The sequence below is a fragment of the Amblyomma maculatum genome, chromosome 2, assembly GCF_055883805.1.
Source record: "Amblyomma maculatum isolate TAMU_Amacu chromosome 2, ASM5588380v1, whole genome shotgun sequence".
Classification (NCBI taxonomy): Eukaryota; Metazoa; Arthropoda; class Arachnida; order Ixodida; family Ixodidae; genus Amblyomma; species Amblyomma maculatum.
In genome coordinates this window covers 104,699,589-104,723,090 of record NC_139345.1, presented here as the reverse complement: position 1 = coordinate 104,723,090, position 23,502 = coordinate 104,699,589, and the positions used below count along the sequence as shown (strand labels likewise).

Sequence of the window (23,502 nt, the reverse complement as noted above, 5' to 3'; positions counted from 1 at the left end):
AGTGCTTTGGACTATGGAAGGCTATGCTGTCCATAACAGAGCAGTTAGTGGCAGGCAATATTTTCTAGTCTCCACATATCGAAAACAGAGAAACGAGCGTAAAATGACGAGTCTCTTCATTTTCGAAATCTAAATGTTTCGAACTCAGCCACCTGTAGGGAATGTTGTGCATAACCTTACTTGGGGCCAAATGGGCAATATTCCGTAGCCCTGCACATCCGAGTAAAACACAGTCACCATATAGTGCATCTTATTAAAAGCGGCCGAGGAGCCGTGCTATAGACCTCCAATAAAAAGAGCGGCGTGGATTATTGTGCATAGGTTTCATTTTGCAACATAAAAATGCTTGGCCTCACACTGCCCTGTCAACAGCTGCGACCAAGGATGACCTCCATTTCTAGCTGTTACCACGTCATCATCAGTCGCAAGATCTGACTTCTAGTGTCTGCCACACTTTCAAACTTTCACTTTCACTTTCAACGAAGGACTGAGGGGGGAAATAAGTTCCGATTGGATGAAGAAGTACACAAGCAGTACATGACTGATTGCGCACCCTACCAAAAATATTTTTTCACGAGAATCTTTGCGCTTTGTGAGCGTCGAATAACTTGTATTAAGCGTCGAAGAAGGAGAAGTTGACTCTTGAGTAGAGCTTTCGTGTGATTTTCCTGTATAGTTAGGTTTACAAAAAAAAATATGGTGCTCATTCGCTCAATTTTTTTTTTTTAACTCACGATTTTCATTTACTGTGTGCAGTACACTCTAGAACGTCGAAAGGCGTCGCGAGCTTTGTATGCGCCAGTGAAGAACTTCAAGAGCTATGCGAAGGACTTCATATGCACAAATGTTTCACAAAAAAAAAAGGGGGCCAGGGAATACTACACAGCAGGCCGAGAGTCGCTTGCCTCCTCTCGGTGCCTAAGATTTGGAATGTCGGCTGCGCCTCAAAGCATCGGACTAAATCTGATTCACTGATTTGATTTGACGGCACTGACATGAGGCGTACGCCTGATGACATCGCTTAACGTTGACAGAAATTACACCTTCACATTATTCATGAAATATTTCATTTTTGCGCCTTGACAGTACATATTTACACAGTGCGCATATTTGCAAGTTCTGTATAAAAAAACATTTCTCAAGCGTGTACCTTTGGGCCGAATTTTACACCGGTAAGACGTCATGGTTCATGTTTCGGCGACGACAGTCACCAAGGCACACAGTTTTGATATTTCGATACCGGTCGCCCCCATTGCAGGATCACTGCGGTGCATCATGGAATCTACGATTTCTCACTGAGCAGCGAATACAGGTCATGAGATATACTGTTTATTCCTTCGATAACGCACTACGACATAAAGGCAATATATACATATTCTACAAACGTAAAACGAGCCACTAATGAGCAAACAGAAGGTTGAACAGACTTCAATATAAAATTTAATGTATAACTGCGCAGTTATCCTGCCGCCGATTTCTGGCGGTCCTATACCTGTGGTCAATAATTGTAGATATAGGGTTATAATTAGTGATCTCAGTTATTCCCTTAAAATTAAAAAAAAAAATGCCCTATAGAAGTGCCTAGTTCATGGTCAAAGTGACATTCTCTCCTTTGTTCGCGCAAGTTCACCCAGGTGATAATGTTTGTCCTGGAAGCAAAGTATGACTGCGCTTAGCGGCAAACGTTTATATCATAAAAATATAGCCGTACCGGATAGGGCTAAAAAATATGTGTGTAGTCTATTGTTTCCTTTGTTCTAGCAAATAGTCGGCTTGCACGCGCTTATTTCTGCTCCGTTAGTGCAATAAAGCCAAAAAGAACACACGGAAAACAAATCAATGACGGCTGCGTGCCAATATGGTGTACTGCCGCCACACATGAGGTCACGCGGGTTCAATCCTAGCCGCAGTGGTTACATTTCGGTGAAGGCGAAATGCACACACATGTTCGTATTGAAATTTCAGAGGCCGAAATTAATCGATGACCACCTCTATGGTAAGCCTCACAGTTGTTTTGCCATTTGGAACCAGCAGCACATAAGAACCTTTAAATTATTCATTACACTGTAGGAAAAAGTAGGTCCCTCCACTGGAGCATCGCTGCTCACTGTGTACGTGCCGTCTCTCTTGTTCGTTCCAACAGCCGCATCTCCAGTCCCTTGCCACGACAACTCTTCGCTAGCAAAGGGGCGCTCGGTGCACAGTAGTTCAGCAATCGAAAACAATGGCACCATACATGGAGTGCGATGCTTCTAATTGCTTATACGTGTCTCAACTGCAGCAAGCCACGCCGCGTCATTGTGACCTGGTGGTGGTAAGGTCTGCAGAGCAGCTTCATTTTATTACCGCCCTGGCAGCCGGTGCAACTTGACCCGATCGCTTTCATAGCCTCGACTCTCCGGTGTACAATTTTCCCACGGTTATAATACGTAACGAGGGTAGCAAAAGCTAGCCCCTGCACAGCCATTCCCAAAGGGTTCAGCGGGCAGCCATTTGTTGTATATCGTCGTTCTCTAAAGCCGTGCAACAGAAAGCAAGCAAATGGGACACGGCAGTTTTCCACTATGGGGCGATCCAAAAGCACATGCGCAGGCTGACCTGGGAGTCCGGAGCAACGAAGGGGCCCTAATAAAATGCGCCGTAATCTCTCTCATTCTTTGGAAGTGGCGCCCTCGTGCGCCAGTAATCCGTAACACGCGACGAAATAAAAGCGGCAAATGAATTAAGCCATCACGTTGACTGGCGGTTGGCTCTCCCCCAGAATTTAGGGACAATTTATCTTGCAACCCACCTCTCTAATCTAGGTCCTAATCGCAAGCCCGGCCCCGGCCACGAACTGTGCGCTGAGTAGAGGGGGATTAGTGCGGGAACCCAGCCGCGGTATCTGCGGCGGCGCCACGAGGTTTGGATCCGCGGGGCTAAATGCTCAATTGGAGCGGCAGGAGAAAACCCTCACGGGTCCTGGGCCCTGGAGAATGCCGAAGAAGTTAAATGTTTAGGCTGTTGAGTACGAACGTGAGTCCCGACTTAAAAAACTAGCGGAGTGGAGTCGGCAACAAGTTTTTTACGATAGTTATTTACATCGCTCATTTGTCTGGGCTTATATTCAGCGCTGCACAAGTATATAGACACTTGAAAACTCCCAAATGTCAGTTCGCTGTTCCCAATGTTCCTGTTTCCAACTGCCGCGAGTAAGAAGTTCAAAGTTTATTCACAGCAGTGGGGATCGAATACCGATATTAATTTGCAACCAACTCATAATCAGCCTAGATGTCGCAGGAGCAGGTGAAATGAGTCGCGGCAAATCAGCCCTTTGGGCACGAGGTCGACTGCACTTCGGTAGTTGCTTGAGCTCAGCTTCGCTCTAATTTAACCCAGCACCCAATATCAGCAGATATGTTCTGAGCCCGACTGCTAGTTGCAAACATCACTGTCAGTTTTAGTAAGAAAAAAAAAAACGAACTAGATGCGAAAATGACCGCATTCCGCGATGCTTGGCAACGCCCGTTAATAGGCACACACATTTTTTAGTAAACTATGGAAATTTGCAGCAAAACACGTATGACCGTCAACGCCGTTAGCGACCTCGCGAATGCCACAGCCACAGTGTTTCTGCCGCTCCGTTGCGCGGAAGGGGAGAGGCAGAAGCTGGACCGCGTCGTCTGCTCCCGCCTATCGTGCCGCCTCCTGCGCCGATGCAGAGGCGGCAGCTCGTGACTGCAGCGGCAAATCCCGTGATTAATGCATCGGTCGACCGCCACGCGTCGCTACTTGAAGCTAGCGCGCCCGCAGAGGCAGCGCGTGCATGAAAACTAAAACCGTGTCGGGCTCACAGTTTTATTTTTATTATTATAATTGTCCCTGCCCTTCCAGCTCCGTACAGCCGCGAGGATCTGTTCATATGTGGGAGTGCATTTGCTCCTAAAGTCACACGCGTTCGCAAGAAAGGGAAGTGTTGATTAGTACCTGACGCAAAATACAAGATACAGATTATACGAGGCAGAATTAATACGCAAGGGCGTGCGTGGAAGCCCAGCTGTGTCTGCTCTAGAGGAAATGAAAAAGAGAGGGAAATGATGAAACTAGGCTTTGAAAGTTGATGGTGAAGGCAGATATGACAATTGTTGACAAAGTGTCGCCGTGCAGTGTATTTCTCACAGGAAAAGTTGCTATAGGAGAGAAGTTGCACCATTACAGCCAGTCCGCATGTTATGTGCAATGACCACGAGAAGACGCAGCCACTTAGGTCATTCCAAAACTTTTCTTTTTTCATTTGCCGTTGTTAACTGCAGCTTGCACTGATATAAAAAATATGGATGAATTGTATGCACAGCTCATCCTTCTTTGTAAAAAAAAGAAGAGTAAACGTCGCAGAAGATGCAACAATGCTCGGAAGAGGCACTTATAGCGTTGATTACGATAGACGAGAGCATCGGAACACGAACAGTTATACGTGCACTGCATGTGCCTTTCGAGCTACCACAAATGACGAACAAATATACGAGAAAACGTGTGCCGGGAATTAAGAAAAGAGAAAGAATAGGGTGCAGATAGAGAGTTATGACTCAAAAATATAAGGTATGTTATAGCTCATTTCATTATACCTTGACGTGTTTCTAGACAACACTACGCAAAGTTAAAATAGACTGTGGTGATAGTTTGTGCATCTCGGTTTTTTATCTGGTGAACATTTGGCCGAAATTGAAGAAAGCACAAAAGTGTTTGCCTACATATTTGTCATCCTTGTGCGCTAAAATCGGGTATAGTTTGTTTTTATTTGCGTGTCTGTTAGCGGGGATAGTCTCTGGTGAAGTAAAATGGTCGAGTTCAAAGTAATGGTTGCAATATAAAGTACTATCGCCGCAAAATAAATAAATAAATAAATAAACCAACGGCGTGAAAGTGGTGTGAAAGGACCGTATAGGCCAGAAAGTAAATGAAAGTTTACTTTTAAACACAAGGCTGTGCAAGAAACCGAATGCACGCATATACATTGCCGTCGCTTAGCCAAGTGAAGCCAGACACTTCACTGTGGTCATCTTCAATTGGAATAGCTTTTATCTAGTTATGAAAAATGGCAATGATGGAAATCACTTGCTTAAGGATATTTCGCACAGCATGTAAGAACTCTGGCAATGCATGTAATCGTATATAAACCACCGTCAACTCCGAGCCATGCACAAGCGCCGCGAGAAAGCTTTCTTGTTCTGGCCTCCGCTGCGGTACTTCCATCACTGTCTCCGCCATATTGGCCAAGTGACTGGAGACCTTTTTGCTCCTTCTTGATTTCGGTTACATTTCCTTTCAAATCTGAAACTTTGCTCTTGAGAAGCGATTGATTCTTTCACAGCTCATTCCGTATCAGAAGGAGTGAGTATAGTGTCTGGCTATTTACACAAAGTTTTGGCTCCCATTTGGCAAACTGCGACGCGCATTAGGAATTCGTTAGACCCTATTGCAAAAGTCCAACAAGGTAGTTCTCGGTTAAAGCGACGTACTTAACCAGACAATGCCATACACACTGAACAGGAATCAAGGCGCACTTCATCTCATCATAGGTTCGTAAAATGATTAGCAAGGATACTAGAAGCCATATAAGCCCCTTTTTTTTTAACTCGAAACCTAATTTCCTTTTGTTTGTTTTTTGTTTTGTTTTTGTCGGTGGCTAAATCTTCATCTTGTTATAGTGTACGTTCCTGTTTTCCATAGTTGTGCCTGTACATAGAAGCTCGTAGTTAAGCCGGCGCATCGGTAGACCGACATGTGCCGAGCTGTTGGAAGTAGATTTCTAACAGACACCCCCGAGAAGAGCGGTAGGAGCGGTAAGACAACAGAAAGTGATCGATATATTCATAACCAGCCCAAAATGGGCACGACGGGGAGACCATCATACAAAATCGGTGGCGATAAAATTGTCGAGGTGTGCCACAACACGCCAGTGTCGAAAAAACCTCAAGTTTGCGGGATCATCACTCTATACGTACAGCAGAAGATGCTGGTTGTCTGTATAGGGGAAGCGAGAGCTGATACAGTAAAATCTTGCTTAACATATGCCTGCAAAACATAGCCGTGGTGACACATGTGCAGGTCGGTGCGATGGCAATAATTATTCATCCGCGCTGTCATTTTTTTTTTTTGCCCTTTCCCCTACTCCTCGTATTTCTGTATAACTGTACACTTGTATAACACGGGCAAGTTGCCCAGCCATATATGAATCTATGAATTCAATGAGCGCTTCAGCTGTGTGGTAATGCGTATTGCTCCCTGAGCTGTTGTATATACGCTCGATGCATACACGCAAGAGCTCCTCGTCTGGCAGCACTTTAAACGGCGATTGCGGCTGCTGTCTGTATCTGCATAAAATATTTTAATGCTGTTAAACGCCTTCTTTCAGCGCTACAGCCCCGCAACATGCCTCGCGAGCCATCGCACAGTATATTTAACGGCTTTCTTAGAACCAAACAATCTTAGAATGCAATGTCAAAGCTAACGCATAGCCAGGGAATGCTGTAAATCGTTGCGTGCTTTAGGATAAGAAATAAGAGTGAGAAAAAAATTTAGCAGAACTGCTAAACTGCTCGAAACTGCTCCCTTTCGTGATCAAAAATTCTGCGCTAATCCACTGCGCATCAGACTTTTTTCTTTATTGCATGAAATAACTTCTGAGGAATATAAACAAGTCATGCTTCAAATACCTGGGCTGCATAATGCAAGCCCGCTATAATCTAGTAATTCCCCACAATAACACACACAAGCATCGAAATGCGGCAGACAACTGCGGCTCTTCCAGGGCAGCACATACTCCTCACGCCAAAGCGCACTGCTCTCGGAACAAAGACTTCGATAATCGAGGTGGTTCAGCATGATAGTCCATTATTCGGCTTTTCCATAAACTAAATAGCCTCATCAACATAAACAAATCATAAGGCACACCACGAACGAGTAAAAAAGAAAAATGAATACTATAGCGTCCGCTGCAATATGTCCGAGAAAAACACAGCATGACTGCACTGAATACAGCAGTGAACAATGGTCTCTGGCGTGTTGCACCGGCGGCAATTCACCAGCCATGGCACAAACATCTGCTTGGGGGAGCGTTGATGTGCGCAATTTAAAAAAAGAACGTTTTTGTAGACTGAATGCGCTCGCGCTTAACACACTTTAAAACGCTAGTGTCAAGAAACTCCTGATAAGGTTGCCGATATAAAGGCATGAGGAACAAAGACTCAGCAAAAACCTCGGCATCTGCCTTCTGGGTAGGCTATACAGGTAAAGAAAAGCGCGCAGTGAGAAAATTGAAGGTGTAGGACTCCCCACAGAGTCATTTCATGCACCTGTCCAGTCAGTGCAAATAGGTAAGGCAAGTGAGAACTAACACGCTTAATAAGCACATATACTAAAAAGGGATGGTTTTTCAAATAAATTTAAATAAATTTGAAAAAGAAAAAAACGCGGAACTAGCTTGTGTACGAACAAGTGAATAAGGCCTAATCCGCTTAACGCTGTTGGAAGAAACAGTTTATCATGACGCATGGGTTCTCACTGAGAACACCATACGAAAGTTGCGAATATTCTCTGTATTATCTGCACCTTTTTTTATCGCACAATGTAGAGCTTGCAGGACTTAGACTATATTTGCAAACAAGAATGTTTTGCATATTTGCGCGCCAGCAAACACCTAAAGTTCTCGACCCATCCACGTCTGAGTTTGTAGTCTAATAGCTACGATTTCTGAATCCCAATATGCCCCACTATTGCGAACCTGGTGCAGAGTAACGCCTAGGTAGTGTAGGGGGCCACAATTCCAGCTTCTGCCCCCCTAAAGACTATGCTTCGTACCCCTTTATACCCAACCAGAAGCTTTTGGATTTGTCTAAATTGAGAGCCGCACCTGATACCGCGCAAAACGGTTCAGGTAAATGCAAAGCCTCGAGTACACTTTTTTTTTTTTTGTCAGAACAAAAAAAAGTGACGTCATCAGTATAAACCAAAACCTTAATTTAAATTATAGCCAGCGAGAAACCTCGAATAGTAGCAATGTTAATAATTCTGAGACAACGTGGTTCAAGATATAGGGCGAACAGAAAAGGAGACAATGGGCACCCTTTGCGAGCAGATGATTTCAGAGAAATCGATCTGGTTAGCTCTTGGTTAACAATTAGCCTTGTATAGGACACCTTATAGTACAGCAAAATATATTCAATATTTGCACACTGCAAGATCGCGAACAAGAAATCACGACGGACTTTATCAAACGCATTTGTAAGGTAGTTGGACAGTCTCATCTGATACTGTCTCCAGTACCGAACGTGCAATATGACATGTGTTTCTATACTGCAGCCTCTAACGCCGCAGACCTGGTGCATTCCTATATTAAGTCTGTAACTACCAGCTAAATACGGCCACAAAGAATATTAGCGAAAAGTTTGTAATCTGCGTTGCAGAGGGTAATTAGACGATATCCTTCAAGAGTCTTCAAGCGATTACTGCTTTTCCTTTTTGGCATGGATATGTCCAGAGTAGAAAGCGGCAGGCAAAAAGCTAGCATCATAAGATGCTTGAAAAATTTCCAGCAACATAGATGCAAGGAAAGACTTAAATGTTTTGCAAAACTCGCTAGTTATGTTATCCGGCCTGAGATTTCTGATCCTGCAACTCAGAAATTGCAGATTTGACCTCGTTCAAAATAATAGGTCCCTCTACTACGGCACGCTGCTCATCGCCAAGTTTAGTAAAAGCTTCGAGCAAGCGACTGAAATCTCGTCCCCCGTTTTGGCAAGCACAACTCCCAAAGAGTTTTCGATAATAGCCGAAGAAAGAATCTATAATTTCCGGTACGTCACTATAGGTGAAACCACCATATTGAATATTAGATATTTCCTTGGCAAGAGTAATCTCCTTTTCATCATTCAGGGCCCGTCGAGAGGGTTGTTCGTCTGAAGAAACCTATTAGATCTAGATCTTGTTAGGGGCCCCTTATCGCGCTCATTTGCAAACTGTTGACGTTAACGTTATTGATTTCTTCTGTATTATGCACCAGGGCGAATTATCTCGACTCAAATAACGTACGCCCCTATCTCAAGAAGGTGATGCCTGTTCAGGAATGCAGTCCTTGCTGAAGCTTCAACGGTCAAATTCATTGTCGCTTGTTTAAATAAATCCCCCTTTTGAAAAGCGGAGAGATCAATGCGTGACCATGTGCCTCTCAAGCAAGCAGATACAGTACGCTGAAAGATTCCATCTGACAGAAGACAGCTATCATTTTCCACATCTCCCAACGAGGGTGAATTATACGTGCCGATTGTACTTTTCTATCTGGACAGACATCATGCAGTGATCGCTGAAGAATATGAGCCATGCCCAGTAACCAAGAATAGTGCCTAACCCGTCTAGTGAAACGTAAATCCTGACAAGCCGAGCGCTTCAGGAACAATGAAAATGAGTAAAATGAATAGTGGCATCCTTATCTTGTCCAACATCAATAATGCTGTACCCAGACGCTAAATCTATAAATAAAGCAACACTCTGATCATAACGCTTACTCAACACTGCTGGGTCTTCATCCCTGCATTTTACGACCTGTGCGCAAATGGTCAACCTATGACAGAAAAAAATATGCATCTATTCTGCTCTATACTATATGCTATACTATACTATACTATACTATACTATACTACACTATACTATACTATACTATACTATACTGTACTATACTATACTATACTATACTATACTATACTATACTATACTGTACTATACTATACTGTACTATACTATACTATACTATACTTTACTATACTATACTGTACTATACTATACTATACTATACTTTACTATACTATACTATACTATACTATACTATACTATACCATAATATACTATACTTTACTATACTATACTATACTATACTATACTATACTATACCATAATATACTATACTTTACTATACTATACTATACTATACTAAACTATACTATACTATACTATACTATACTATACTATACTATACTATACTATACTATACTATACTATGCTATACTATACTATACTATACTATGCTATACTATACTATAGTATACTATACTATACCATAATATACTATACTTTACTATACTATACTATACTATACTATACTATACTATACTATACTATACTATACTATACTATGCTATACTATGCTATACTATACTATAGTATACTATACTATACTATACCATAATATACTATACTATACTATACTATACTATACTATACTATACTATACTATACTATATTGTGCCACAGAAACGACGCGAATGAGAGCTTTAAGTTGCGTTCTTAGTCGTTTGCATAAAAAAAATTACAGGGTTGCGCTTAGAAATCTGAAAGCACCCACGACCTTAGAGGACTCAAACCATGGCGTTGTTTTAATGTGATAGCACTTATTTCCTCATGCTTCGTGGGACCAGAAAGTATGACCAGGGATGGAATAATAAAATGATTCTATTCAATCAGAAAACGATTCTATATCATCACCCTCTCCACGATTGGTCGGCCAAATTTTGAATATGTGCATAATGAGGTTGCGTTGCAAGACGTCACGCGACGTCGCAATTAGAAAAGTAAATAATATTGGGGGGTTTAAGCAATGCTTGAACCTAATAATAATTATAAAAATTTCGATAGCGCTGTGGAATCTACGCTGCAGAAATGCGAAAGCCTGAGCGTTGCTGGTGCACACGGTGCTTCACGTTTGCTCTCATATCATTATCAACTAAATGCATCGTCATTATCATTGCTAATGTCATCATTCTCATCATTAATTGTAGCGTCATTGTCATCGCTACTATCATTCTCATGGTAGACAAGAATAATTATGACTTGCGTTTCATGATTCCTGATGTGACTCCCGTGTCTTTTAGTGATCACTGCTTTGTTTCAGTCGCGATTGGGAAGAAAAAGCAAAAACAAATAGATTCTAGTTGGTATCATTGGAAATTAAAGACCAGCTGTTGGACGATGAAGTTTTTACAAGCTTAGTAAATGGTGCTTTGAAAAATAATCACATGCCGAAACAGAATTGGGGAAGGTTTAAAGAAGGTATAAGGATCAAAGCAATTTAAAGAGCTGATGAAATTGCCTACAGCTAAAGAGTACTTGTAGGCCCCCGCCATTTGCGGTGGGAGCTCGCCTGCCACCGGTGGTTGTACCTGTAGTAGGCCGTCAAATTGCACCCGCCACCGCTTCAGTGGCGGACGACAGCTGTTGCTATACGCGCATCTTTCTCTCTGCCTCAGGCTTTTTCTTTTTCTTTCTGTATTCTCTATTTTCTCCTCTCTTCTCACGAGGCAACAGAGGTGGCTCAGTTACAGAGCTAGTAGCAGGTCCGTGCATTTTCTTTTCCTTCTTCCTACAGTCGCAACAACAACAAAATAATCTCCCAGCGCGAATGAAAGAGGAATGCCAAGCCCCTGGCTCATACAGCGAAGACATATGTGCCGTAAAATCCCAGTTAAAAACGTTGGACAAAGACCGTTTTTAGGGTGCTATTGTACGATCGAGAGCGGAGAAAATCTTTATTGGTGAAGCACGCACAAAAAGGGCTCTTAGCAAAGAGAAAAGATATGCTTGTCAAAATAACATCTTTAAGATCGATTATAATATGAAAAATACTTGCGATTATGCGGAAATATTAACAACCATTACTGCTTTTAACAGAAACCTTTTTCAGCCCATATGGTTGGCTTGAAGAAGGTTAAGAAAGAATTTCTTTTCCAATTACCGTAAGTAAATGAAGAGACTAAGCTGCGCCTTGAGCACTCTATTACTGTAAGCGAAGTCGCAAAGGTTATTGACGACTTGAACAATGGAAAGTCGCCAGGCCCTGACGGCCTTAGTGCATTATTATGCAGGTTATAAAATATTAATGAAAATCCTTGCTGCAAGGTTGCAAACCGTAATTAAAGATATTGTGGGCCCCAATCAGACATGCCGCATAAAAGATCGTCAATCCCTTTACTGTAAACCAAATATAGAACATCGGTTAACTTTGATGCGTTCAACGGACCTCTGGTTGTGCTCGACAAGGGGCGCGCGATGTGCCGTGTGCAGCAGCAGTGCTCAGGCTTTTGTATTTCTGCGCTGTAGGTTCTGCAGTGCTCTCGAAATTTTTCAGACTGCAGTTGGTTGACTACCTCTCTTTACACACTTTCTAACCATTCCCACCCATTTGCGCACGCAAATGATGACCTTTCCCGGTCGTTCACGTTCAAACATTTCAAATTTTCCGCCATCAAATTACGTCACCAGAAGTTGAGTGCCACGTGACCCCTTTTGGACGTCGGCATTACCCCTCCCGGCTATTTCGACATCTGATTGACCTAATTGGCGGTAATTATTTAACTAAATAATCCACATGTACCATTTTGTCAGTTGCACACCTTTCCTTGGCGCTCTATTCGATGGTACCATTATTATTTTTTTTGTATATCGACTATTTCCTCTTTTACAGCGCCGACAAGGTTATGCCCAAGCGAAGCCCGCCTACAAAGCCGGCCATACAATGCTTACACATTAAAAAGTGTCTAGCTGGCACGACGACTATCGATGGCGTCTCATTTGCTAGACAGCGTGTACCATGCCTCAAGGAGTCCAACGGAGCAGCTTCCAGACTTAGCGCGTACTGCCCCTCATCCATCAGAGCACCACGAGAAAGAGAAAGATGAGCATCGTGTATGCACGTGAACCACGCGACGCTGCTGACGGTTGCCGTTCGAAACTGCTGCTGTTTGCTTTCTGAGAGTAGAAATGCTGCTTCACCTCGGTGTTTTGCTGATCTTCGGTGCAGGAACGCTGGCCGCTCGTTATAAGAGATGCCCCGACGGAAGCCTTTGCGTCGAAAGTAAGTTTCGTTTTTTCTTAAAAATTAAGACCTAGGGCAGCCGAATACGTGAGCTCTACCAGGGTTTGGAACTCTATAAAGCCGTTGTGGCGCTGACCGTGATTTTCAGTGAAGTTACGCAAATTACAAAGGATCGAGTTGCACTTGTGGCTGTCACCTTAAACGGCGCCTACATGGTTTTCACTGTGCGATGCCACTACGTGACTTTAACAATGCGTGGTTGTTTAGAGTGCATAGCGGACGATAAAAGAGGAATCCCGCTCGTACCGGTACACTTGTGACTATACGCTGCGCCATATAATTGCAGTTATTGTTTATTCTCCCCGTGTTATCCCCCTTTCAACTACCTTTTCGTGACGAACAATTTTTTCCCGTGTTATGGCAAAGACCTGAAAGTAAGCAGGGTGGTTTTAAATGGTTCTTGCCGCGAATAATTTGGTTTTCGTGCTGGTGTAAATAGCGAGGGGAAACAAATATCACGGGCGGTTTAGCTTAGATATAATCACGAATTAACGCGCGTTAGCAAAGCTAGCCCTGGTTTTGCCTAGTTCATCTTGTACTTTGTGGGCGATTCCTCTGCCCGAGGCATGCGCACGACAGAACACACAGTGGGCCGTGTAACGAACATTCTTTATCTCACAGGGATCTTGTCGTCCGGGTGGCTGCGGGTCGTTTCCGTGGAGAGCCGGGAGGGAAGCGGGAGCGACGAGCCAGGGACCAGGAAGCGCCAGGGACCAAGAAGAGACCGCGACGGCGGCGCGTGCCTTCTTTTATAGCCCCCTCGCGCGGGACCGGTTATCCCCGCGCGAGCGGGGAGAGGGAAACAGGCACGCGCGCAGGGAGCATTGGGAAGTGGCGCGGCCTTCAAATGCGCGGCGCGCCACGAGCCCTACATCTTCCCCCCCCCTCAGCGTCCGACCCGGGCTCCGCCAACAGCCGGGCCATGTCCATGTCCGAGCCCGGGTCGGCGTAAAATATGAAGCCTTGTCGCCAGGCTCTGGCGGGATGCCATGCCATCTCAGCTGGTCCCTCTCCGGCAGCGGCCACATCCTCGGGGTCACAGCGCAGCTGGGCTCGGCCACGGATACGCCTGGCAGCGGCCCTGAGCTGCTGCTCTACATTGGAGACCCCTTTCCACATGGCGCCGTGCTGGATGCACATTGCAGCAGGCGTTTCCGCCCCAGGCACACCTGGCTTCCTGAGGACCGTACTCCAGGCCTGGGCAGCGGGCTCCAACCCAGACTTGTTGAAGACGGCCAGCATGGCCGCGCTGGTCACAATGATGGGCCACAAACCACTACAAACTAGGGGGGTACCCCCTGTTTAAGTGGCCCCTCCTTGAACCATGCGCTGGGTGCGGTTTCCCGCCCCAGCGACGGTGGTTCATCTGGCTGCTGCAAAATCTTATCAGAATGCATTCTGAAAGAAGCAAAGACGTTAGACAAAGTAGTGCACTACCTTGGCCTTAGGTTATAGCGTCGGTTGCGAACCGGGTTGCTACCTGCATCGTTTTGAGCTTCCCCCGCTTCGCAGTTATCGTCCTTGCGAAGGTGGTAAGCTTTCAAGTCTGCGACGTGCACCGGACCAGCGGTTTCACCGCTCGCCAACAACCGCAGTTGGTAGGTGAGTGGCGTAGTCCGTGCCGTAACTTCGAACGGTCCAACCCACTTGTGCGCTAGCGACGCGGCGAAACCACGCGCTGCGTTACTAAGCGGGTGCGTTCTTTTCAGTACCAAGTCGCCCGTGTTGAAAACGACGTGACGACGACCTTTGTTGTACTGATCCGCTTGCTCCATGCGCGCGACATCGAGGTTTTCACGAGCCGCGCGCTGCGCTGCCTCAAGGCGCTCGCGGAGCTTTGCCGCGTACTGTGTAAGCGGAGGGGGCGCGGGCCCCGCCGCGTCAAGTAGGGCGTTCTCTAGCGGAAAAGCGATCTCTTTCCCAAAATTCAAGTAAGCAGGTGTCATACCTACCGACCTGTTCACGGTTGTTCTAGTGGCGAAAGCCAGTTCGGACAGCCGTGCGTCCCAATCTCTGTGCTGCTCGGTCGTCGCGACCAGCATACTCTTAACATTCCGATTCACTCTCTCGGTTATGTTGCTCTGAGCGTGGTAGGGACTCGTTTTCCTGTGGCGGATTTGAAGCGCCCGACAGGAATCAACAAAGACTTTGCTTGTGAAATACGAGGCATTGTCTGTAATCAGGTCGGAAGGGAAACCGAAACGAGTGAATGTCTCCAACAGTTTCTCCCAAATCCGTTCTGACACAAGCTTCCTAAGGGGGAAAACCTCAACCCACTTGGAATAGTGGTCCGTTATTACCAGGATGTATTGGTGTCCGCGCGCGGAGCGAGGGAGGGGTCCCATGATATCGCACGCGACCACTTGCCACGGATAGTTGCTAACTACCGGCTTCATCATGCCAGCGGGTTTCCCCGCCCGAGGCTTGGCTACCTGGCAAACAGGACATGTACGGGCGTAACCCAGCACATCCTTTCTCATACCTGGCCAGGTCGCGACACGGCATAACTTATCGTAAGTCTTACTGCCGCTGCCATGGCCTGCCAGCGCTGAGTCATGGAAGTACTGGAGGAATCGTTTCCGCAACTTCCTCGGGACCACGACTCGGAAGGGGGATGCAATCGCCTCTTCCTCGTCAAATTGGGGGATGTAGCGGAGCAGTAAGCCGTCATCGCCCAGCAGATACGCGTCGTACTTGCCCTCAGCGTTCCCGGTGCAAGCTGCACTACTCGCTAGCTCTTTCAGCACCCGCTGGCATAGACCGTCTGCTTTCTGGGCCTCAATTAGCTCTTCCCTACTGACCGCTACTCCCCATGACAGATTTCTCTCTGCCTCGCTTCTTGGCAGGCGAGTAGTCGCCGCCACCAGCTGCTGCGCCTTCTCTCTCTCGCAGCACAGCGCGGCAACTCTGTCCACCTCCTTTCTCTCTTTAACTACGCAGGGCGCGACACTCGCGTCCGCCCTCTCCTCCTCTCCACTAGCGGCGACGCCGCTTCCAGTAATGCTGGTCTGCGCCTCTTCTGCGCTTCTGCCAGCCTTCAACGGTGCGCGCGATAACGCATCGGCCACCTTATTCATGCTGCCCCGGCGGTACTCAATGGCGTACGCGTAACGTTGCAACGTCAGCGCCCATCTCGCGAGTCTGCCTGCGGGGTTTTTCAGCCTCTTTAACCACGAAAGTGCCTGGTGATCTGTCTGCACGGTGAAAACCGCTCCGTCTAGGTACATGTCGAACTTTGACAATGCGAACATTATCGCCAGGCATTCCTTTTCGGTCACGGAGTAATTCCGCTCCGCTGATGTGAGCGTGCGGCTAGCGAACGCGACAGGGCGCAGCTTGCCCTCGTGTTCCTGCAACAAAACAGCTCCTACACCGGCATCACTAGCATCTGTCTGCAAGACAAACGGCTTGTTCAGGTCGGGGAGGCGCAGACTAGCGGTGTTCGCTATCGCGCGAGCCAAGGCAACAAAAGCGTCGTTCTGTTCCTTGCCCCAGACCCACTTCGAGCCTTTTCGCAACAGCTGGTTCAACGGCCTAGCGAGCTCTGAACAACTAGGGATGAATTGTCTGTAGAAGGCAACCATTCCCAAAAACCTCTGCAAGCTTTTCACGTCCGTCGGGCAGGGGTAGTTCAGAATTGCCTGCAGTTTGTCATCGTTCGGTCTCAAAGTGCCATCATCAACCACAAATCCCAAGAGGTTAACTCTCTTCGATGCCAACTGCACTTTCTTTGGGTTGATCGTTATACCCGCACGTCTCATTCTTTCAAGAACGGAATTCAAGTGAATGAGATGCTCTTCGAACGACTGTGAGAATATCACGACGTCGTCGAGGTACGCCATCGCGTAGTTGAACCTTGCATCGCCCAGCACGATGTCCATCAATCGCATGAACGTGCTCGGTGCATTAGACAAGCCAAACGGGAGTCGAGTAAATTCGAAGAGCCCGCGGTGACAGGTGAATGCGGTTTTCTGAATGTCACCTTCCGCCACCTCAATCTGCAGGTACCCTCTGCTTGCATCCAGGACTGTGAAGAACCTTGCGTTCCCTAACGCGTACATCACAGCCTCGATCGACTGGAAAGGGTACGCAACCGTAGGCGTCAGTGAGTTGAGCTTTCGATAATCAACACACAGCCTGACCGAACCATCTTTCTTTGGCGCTAGAACCACTGGGGACGCCCAGGGACTTTGTGAGGGTCTCACCGCGCCGGTATCTATCATCTCGTCAAGGGCGCTGTCGAGAAGCTGTCTCTTATGCGCGCTTAACGGCCGCGGGTTACATCTGAAAGGGCGCGCATCACCCGTTTCGATCTCGTGCTGAAGCAAGTCGGTCCTGCCTGGTTTCTCTGTGAAACAATCCGAAAACGGGAGTAAAGTTTCTACGAGCCTTCGGCGCTGACTACCGGTTCCCGAGAAGGACGCGATAATTGCTTCTAATGGGCTACCATTCAGTGTCGCGGGGGAGCCCTCTGCGACAAAAGCGTGAACGCTCGCTCGCTCAGCGACGCATTCCTGCTTGGGTGCGCTAACAAAGGGAATGAGGGGGGTGAAGGGGCTGTAGCGATAGCCGTTCTCCCCCATGTCAAGCACAATGCCTTCGCTCGAAAGAAAATCTCTTCCCAGAATAACTGGTATGGTTAAGCCGGGCAGATAGACGAAGCGATGCCTCCGCTTCCTGCCGTCAAAACGCAGGACCAGACGCACCGCTCCTTCCGCTTTTGTCGTCCCTGCTGCTAAGCTCAAAGGGGTTTCTGCTGGCCTGACACGGATGTTACATCTACGGCAGGCCTCGAACACATCATCACCGACCAGTGACAGAGTTGAGCCCGTGTCAATGAGTGCCGAGTAGCTTTGACCAGCTAACCGCACTAGCATAAAAGGGCTCGAGCGCGACAACATTCCTTGCGCTCTACAGGCGAGGGGGACAAAAGCCTCAGCGCCCGGTGACGCGGCGTGGGAGTACATTTCCCATTTTCCGCCGTGGCTACCACGAAATTCTCCCGCCGACGGCGACAGGCTGGTGTTACCAATTATGGCCGCCGGCGGTCCGCGTTTCCCTGCATACGCCTTGCTTGACACTCTCGTGCCACGTGGCCCGGCTGGTTGCAATTCCAGCAAAGCCGGTCGTTCACCTGCCGCGCGGACGGGGGATGCCGCGTTCCACGAAGCTGTTGGGGACGTCTTTCCCCTCTCTCCGCGCCTGTGCGTACGTCGCTGGCGAGCCCAGCTCGACGCCGCTGCTCGAACGCGTACGGGTCAAGAGCGCGAGGAATATCGGAGCCTTCCGCTGGCCTTTCCTGCCCTACCATCATTACGTCTGCGCCCCTGGCGCGCGGCGCGGAGTGATGGCCTCCGGCCCAGGCGCATTGCGGCTCTAGCGATTCGGCTGGCCTGGGGGGTGGCTGGTAGCGCAATTCAGCGAGTAAATCCGCCTGTACTACCTTCGCTTCCTGTGCTAGGGCCTCGAGGTTTGCAAAACCACGTCCCCGCAAATACGGCTTGAAGCGCGGATGGCATTGCCTCATCACGCGCGCGACCTGTTCAAGATCGGTTGCCGTGGGATCTGCCCTCTTGTAGAGCTCCTGCATTGCGCGTACATACTCGAGGAGGCTCTCCTCTGGGTGCTGTGTGCGCAACGCTAGCTCCTCAAGCATCCGGCGTTCGTAATCGGGCGGCAAGAACTCGGCGCGGAAGCGATCTGTGAAGTCTGCCATCGACTGGAAGGCCGGCTGGCAGCGTCTCCACCGCGCCGCGCTCTCAACAAGTGCCACGGGGATTACCTGCGCTAGCACCACGTCGTCTGGGGAACCCAGTGCCGTCTGATAATCCTCGAGTTCTTGCAGGAACTCGTGGACTGACTTTACGTCCGTATAACCGGAGAAGGAGGGAACCTCTACATTTATCCGTGGACGCGGGACTGCCGCCGCAGCTGTGGCTTGGTTGGCGCTAGCCACCGAACCGAGCTGAAGGGCGAACACAGACAACACCTCGTTCATCTGCCTCATCAAGGCGGCCGCATCGGTAAACTGCACAGACTCTACCGCGTCCTTTACCTCACTTCCGGACGCACTGGCGTCCGAAGCGGCGGCCCTATCTGGCACGTCTTTTCTCGGAGGCATTTCACTCAACAACTAAGGCCGGTCGGGAGCCTAAACGCGCACGACTACCACCTAGCCCGCATCAAGAGGCTAGTCACAAAGGCTAAACACTTCATAAAACTAACATATGCACAAAAAAAATTAAAACACAAACCGCCCGACACTAACAAACACGCACATGACCCAAAACAAAATAAAACACTGTACAAACACTACTATACTACACTCCGTGTCATCTGTACGCACGATAGCCCTAAACTCAAAATGGCGTCGCGCCTAACATACAAAGGACCGGCCCGTCGTGTTGTCGTGCGCTGCCACGTTGGCAGAAAAATCGTCCACATGGGTGCTAATTCAGCCCCAGTTGGGTGCCAGTTGTGGGCGATTCCTCTGCCCGAGGCATGCGCACGACAGAACACACAGTGGGCCGTGTAACGAACATTCTTTATCTCACAGGGATCTTGTCGTCCGGGTGGCTGCGGGTCGTTTCCGTGGAGAGCCGGGAGGGAAGCGGGAGCGACGAGCCAGGGACCAGGAAGCGCCAGGGACCAAGAAGAGACCGCGACGGCGGCGCGTGCCTTCTTTTATAGCCCCCTCGCGCGGGACCGGTTATCCCCGCGCGAGCGGGGAGAGGGAAACAGGCACGCGCGCAGGGAGCATTGGGAAGTGGCGCGGCCTTCAAATGCGCGGCGCGCCACGAGCCCTACAACTTCCATGATTTTGTTTAATTTGAGCTTGATGTGACTGGGGACCTTAGCGGTATTAGCTCAATATAAAAGGCGCTTAACAGACCTCAAAAGGGCATTGCGATAGCGGTGGGTTTTGGATCCAGTGCGCATACGGATGGGAGTTTACGAAGGCGACGGCATTATGTGAAAGACCACCCAACAAAGATAGACCGCCCTGCTTTAACTTAGCTGCACAAACGGGCTTGCAGGGTTCTAAGGGTCCTTGTAGTTTCGACTCCCATATCCTCAAGCCTGCCCAACTTTGCAGCTCCTGCCAATTTGGCCATAACTTTCCATCTCGTGACGTCACACAACCCTGTCGCCAATCAGTTGAATTCAGTTCCCTGCCATGCCACCTTCCAACTAGCGAAATCGGCGAATGCATACTGGTTCCAACTGCCTGCCAGCGGGACCAAGGACCGCACAGACAACGGCTTTTATTGCGGTAGCAATATACTGCGCCAGGTTTCGGCCCGTCGCGTCGTCCCGGGAAGGGCAACGTTTGACCTTGAACAGCCGCGAAGAAGAAGAACGCTCGGTCACCGGCAGCTAATGCTTTCGCTCCACATTCGGTTCAGCAGCATTGAACCCTTCTCATTTATTTTATTTATTTAAGTACCCTAAGGGCCCAGCTGGGCATTACGTAGGTGGGGGATCATATAAAGAAAAATGGCTACATAAAATGCATATGAGTTCATGTCATACATAATGCAAATACAGGAAAAACAATAATGAAAGAATACAGTGTGAGTTACAAAATAAGCTCAATATTGTGCATTGTGGGCGTGGTAAAGTATGCTAAAAACCAATAAATATGTACATGTATAAGGTAAAACACTGATACAAAGTCGGCAAATTCAAACACTGCAATGCTGCTCTAGATTCAAGATATGTTAGTAACGATGAGCGGAAAGATGATGTTACGTTAATGGACACAATGCTGCCAAGTAAAGCATTCCGCTCCTTTATAGCCAAGGCTAATGGGGAATTCTGATGCTTGTTTGTGCGGGCAAAAACTGTTTGAATTGTATGTGCATGGTCAGTACGAGATGATTCGTGATGTGCTGCTCTTATGTGCCTGCGCGAGAAAGATGAATATGTGTGATACTCTTAAAGGATGAGCTTAAGTGTCCTCAATAATGTAGCACCTCACACTGATAGGGCGTGATAGGGGAATAATGTAGCAGCCAAAGAAGCTTCCACCGTTGCTATCGCAATCCAGCAAGAGTTAATCAGAGTTCCGCCAACTAATTTTTTTGGCGGAATGGAAACCATAGAGCTAGCGCGGTAAAATGCAGACTGCTGCACGTCAGGTAGCAAAGCACCGGTTTGTGGAATCCCTCGCTTTATCTTTATCCGTGAGCGAGGCATCCCATTTTCTACCACTGGTTTTGCCCACATAACGCGGCTGGCTTTTCCTGAGCGGGCCACATTCCCTTCTGGGCCTGATATTTTATCATGCCATAAAAAACACCAGTGGGGACTTGAAAACCTCGGCTAAGCAATTATTATTATTTTTTTTTTTTCAGACGGTACGTGCTGCCGGCTACCCGTCGGCCGCTATTCTTGCTGCACCATGACCAACGCCGTGTGCTGTTCCCAGCGGAACAGCTGCTGCCCGGAGCACTACGTCTGCGACAACGCTTCCAACCTGTGTGCGCCGGCGAAAACGGTAAACACGAAAGCCGAGCACAAGACGACCGCGCCAGCGCCGACGGAGTCCGGCGGCGAGGCGCTCATGGTCAAGTGTCCCGCGGGGGACACGTACTGTTTCCAAGGCAACAGCACCTGCTGCCGCCAGGGCTCGGACATCTACGGCTGCTGTCCAGATAGGGACGCCGTGTGCTGCACCGACCTGATCAACTGCTGCCCCCGCGGGTTCGCCTGCATACGCGGCACGGGCAACTGCGTCCAGACCGCACCCGTGGGCAAGAGTGCCGTCGGCGGCGGCCACGTACTACACGCTGGCCTTCTGGCGCAGACCGAACAGTTGGCTGTTCCAGCTATGAAGATTGAACGCGGTCACGTGCTGCCCTGACTGATCCGGGAGAGAATGGAGGAAAAAGGGGGGGGGGGGGGGCAGTGTGTGTTTTATCGAACCCATAGCTGATGCGCCTCAGGACATATTGAAGCTGTCCCTGAGATAAGGTCATCGCCTGTGTTGCGAATAGCAAATTACAAGAGGCAACCGACGTATGGTATTTCGGCCTGTTTGTACCCCTTTTATTGCGAAAGCAATACTACACCAGGTTTCGAGCCTTCAGCGTAGCGTGGTCCGGTAATTACGCTTTACACCACGTGACTACTGACGTCACAACAGCGCGAGAGCTGGGCTACCAAGTCGGCTCTTCAGCGTAGCGTGGCTTGTAGCCACGCCGGGCGTTTCGCGCTTCTCCCACTAGGTGCGCTGTGGTCTAACAGGTGGCGCGCGCATCGAGTTACCCTTAAGGCTCTTCTAAAAATGGAGGAGCCTTAGGCACCCTAACAGGGGGTGTCTTCCATTGGAGCACGGCATTGGAGACACCTCGTCTCTCTTTCTTTCGCAATCTCCTACGCTTAACTACAGCTAAGCCACCGGGATTTTTTCTGCACGTGCGCTGACTTTCGCTTGCGATTGAGAGCGTGCCTTTCTGCAGATGCACGGAATAGCTGCACAGTGGCTCGCACATTTTCCAGTTTCCCTTGTGTGCAGTCGCGGATTAGAAATTTACAGCGCGGCTGTTAGCGTCCGTTAATCCAGAATAGAGCGAACGAATGGGGCACTTTCCGTCTACCCTGACCACTAATAAACGAGCTGCCTGCATGGTACGATGAAAAGAGGATCGAGTGCTAGCTGAAGAGCGAATATGTGTGAGGAAAGAGAGTGGTCTATAACTACACATGTATGGATGCCTCTGATTTTGATAAGATAGCGTTAAAATCAACCTATAAAACTGCATGGTTGGTCATAAAAATCGTTGATGGGTGAAGACTGACATCACAGGGTAATGTGACACGGCTGAGCGCTGACTGACGGAGTGTATGACATTCGTTAAAACAGATGCTTGGGCAAGTTGGTAACTCATTTTGACCGGAACAGCGCGCACTAAGACACAGACAAGAAGAGAGTGTGTGTCGTGTGTGTCGTGTCTCTCTTCTTGTCTGTGTCTTAGTGCGCGCTGTTCCGGTCAAAAGGAGTGTATGACGTCATGAGACCACGTGACATAGCATAGCGGCAGGTAACATGGCCGATCGCTGATTGGTTGCCAGCAACGTTTATATAAACGTTGGTCGCCGGTGTTCGACGTCATGTCACTCTGAGAGATGGCAGAGTTTGCAGGCGCGCTGGTGACGTGTCGTGACCGAGCGCAGTAGCGGTATGGACGGCATTGGTAGCTGCGCTTAGTTGTGTGCAGACGTATCAGCCCCGCACAACAGGTTGGAATGGAGGCAGAATCAACGACGCCTGTGCCAAGCGTAGTGGAAAATCCCGTTATCGGGAGGGTAACTACAGCCGGACGAGTTACAACCCAAGTGTGCAGCAATCTCAGCCTCACAGGGCTACGTGGCAGAAAGCAGTCCACTGTTAATGTATTTGTTGTTGCCTGTAAAAAGCTAACCATTGGACCGAATTATAGACTCGAGAGTTCTAATGCCTCTGGATTGTTTGTTATAGTAAAATACAAAAATGCTGATTTCTATTGATCAGTGCAACTATGCGTACCATGGCCCATAGTTACCAATTGCTGTTCTTTTTTTGTTGTCGCAATTTACTATAGGAAGTATACGTCGTT

The 23,502-nt window shown here is 48.1% G+C and overlaps 1 protein-coding gene across 1 annotated transcript; it reads left to right on the top strand.

Annotated features, from left to right (window-relative positions):
• The first annotated feature begins 12,525 nt into the window (after positions 1-12,525).
• On the top strand, positions 12,526-21,793 carry LOC146199467 (progranulin-like). Its single transcript, XM_084594954.1, has 2 exons — positions 12,526-12,880; positions 21,259-21,793. Exons 1-2 carry the CDS (start codon positions 12,787-12,789, stop codon positions 21,765-21,767), a joined length of 603 nt encoding a protein of 200 aa, XP_084451080.1. The 5' UTR covers positions 12,526-12,786; the 3' UTR covers positions 21,768-21,793.
• Positions 21,794-23,502: the final 1,709 nt, after the last annotated feature.

Coding starts and splice junctions, on each gene's coding strand:
- LOC146199467 (XM_084594954.1), top strand. CDS start 12,787: ATGCTGCTTCACCTCGGTGTTTTGCTGATCTTCGGTGCAGGAACGCTG. Junction 12,881..21,258: donor CGGAAGCCTTTGCGTCGAAA/GTAAGTTTCGTT, acceptor TTTTTTTTTCAG/ACGGTACGTGCTGCCGGCTA.